Source organism: Halyomorpha halys, unplaced genomic scaffold (genome assembly GCF_000696795.3).
Source record: "Halyomorpha halys isolate HHAL.00 unplaced genomic scaffold, Hhal_1.1 Scaffold11.1, whole genome shotgun sequence".
Classification (NCBI taxonomy): domain Eukaryota; kingdom Metazoa; phylum Arthropoda; class Insecta; order Hemiptera; family Pentatomidae; genus Halyomorpha; species Halyomorpha halys.
The window spans coordinates 1,005,822-1,007,687 of NW_027111958.1; the positions used below are offsets into that span (position 1 = coordinate 1,005,822).

At 30.3% G+C, this 1,866-nt stretch overlaps 1 protein-coding gene across 1 annotated transcript in view; it reads left to right on the forward strand.

The window, feature by feature from the left end:
- Positions 1-1,866, forward strand: part of LOC106678868 (putative lipid scramblase CLPTM1) — a 25,461-nt gene that overhangs the window by 11,692 nt on the left and 11,903 nt on the right. The window contains exons 5-6 of the mRNA XM_014417674.3: positions 209-326; positions 401-503. Of these exons, the coding sequence (XP_014273160.1) occupies positions 209-326; positions 401-503 (221 nt within the window). The remainder of the gene's footprint in view (positions 1-208; positions 327-400; positions 504-1,866) is intronic.

Here is a 1,866-nt window from a genome sequence, read left to right on the forward strand (position 1 = left end):
ATAAATAATATATAAATAATTTTTTCAATTATATTCACATAATTTTCGACCCTACCTTTGGTATTGATATTGGTTACTGGTGGGGAGGGGGGAGAACTAGTCTGTCAAGTGGGCCTATTGGTTCTTTTTATAATTATTGTGGTAAAAAACAGTCAATTTTATTTATTTCATTGTGTTACAATCATTTCTAATATTACTTTCATTTTAGCAAGCCGAAAAAACTAACCAAGCAATTATTTCACACTGGCATCCGAATATTACAATAAATTTTGTGACAGATCAGACCAATTGGATACAAGGAACTATCCCATCACCTCTAAACGAATGTAAATGATATTAGATATTTAATGTTAATATTTATTCTGATTATGTTTATTTATTATTTATTTTATTATTTCAGTTATTGAATTCACTCCCAATGGTAATTACTACAAACCAGTAGTCTTTTATAATGATTTTTGGAATCTACTGAGAGACTATCAGCCAATTAATGAAACAACTCAGTATGTATTATTTTATCTAAATTAATTTCTTATTTTTTTCAAGATGTAAATGAAACAAAAATGTTTTTTTAGCTTGTTATGAGATTTTTTGTTTTAAAAGTTAATGTTGAATAAAAATGTCCAATCCTAGGTTATCAATAATGTGGCAGATATTAAGGGACCCTTAAATAGTCAGTCAGAATGACATTAAAAGTAAAGACGAATTTTCAGGTTGATCAGGTAGAAATAATACTGAAGGATTACCAAGAAAATTTTGGAATCTGATCATTAAAAATTTGAGGTGGAGGGGAGACTTCGAGTGCTTGGTTCATATTGTGTGTTTAATTTTTTCTTATAGGCCAATGCGTCATTACGGCCAAATACGCGTTCTGTTTATTACGAATAGAAAGAGGCATATCTAAAATATAAATAAGCATAAGTCAGACTGATAGTGTAACGGCTTTCAGGGTTGAATCAGTCTGGCATTTGATGATGAATGTCATTCTTACTAAGTTTAGAGAGGATTATTAAAAAAATTTTTTTTTTTTATAATATAAAAATTGTTTGTTTTTTTAATAATATAAAAATTGTTTCTACTTTTAAGCATTAATCTCTTCTCAAAATCAACAGCCACATGAAGCTGCCCTTGGCTTTGTCAACAGCCACCAATAGTTTCTTTCCGTCTCCTGTAAGGGTAATAGAGATCCTAAGGTTCCGAGGTGCCATACTCCATTCCTACATCAACTCTTTTGCCTACCATGTGGGTTCACAACATCCGCTACATTTTTGTACGACCTACTGACTGACCAATCTATCATCCTTGTTAATTTTTGTATTTTTAAATAAGAGGAGATGCTAATTTCCTTGTAAAGCTGGAATAGTTTGCTATTTTTCCTTGCTAATGACCATTCTAATATACTTTTCATTAGAGTAAGATTCTCCTCAAAATTACTTTTTTCAAAGCTGTCTAGTTGATTGATGTTTTTATGTTCGAGGGTCCATGTTTCTCCACCATATGTTTTTAATAATAATAAGATGGGCGTGTAATGTCAAGGGACTTATTAGCAAACGGATCCCTAAAATATTAATAATAAAAACATTAATGATAAATTTATGGATAATAAAGGCGTAGCAACTTGAAAGGTTCAATGCCGATATTACCAGTCGTTCTCTTCATACATCTGTCCAGTGACACCCCGCGAAACCCAAATTTACTAAATCAGTCTCAACTCCCATCAACATTTCAGTCCACCCCTATTTGATTGCTAGAACTTATATAACACTTGAGTTTAATATGTTAAGAAATAGTATCAAATTAATTAATTTTCTCTTAATGAAGTTTTTATTGCTTATGTATGTAAATATATATAAAATGTAATAATTT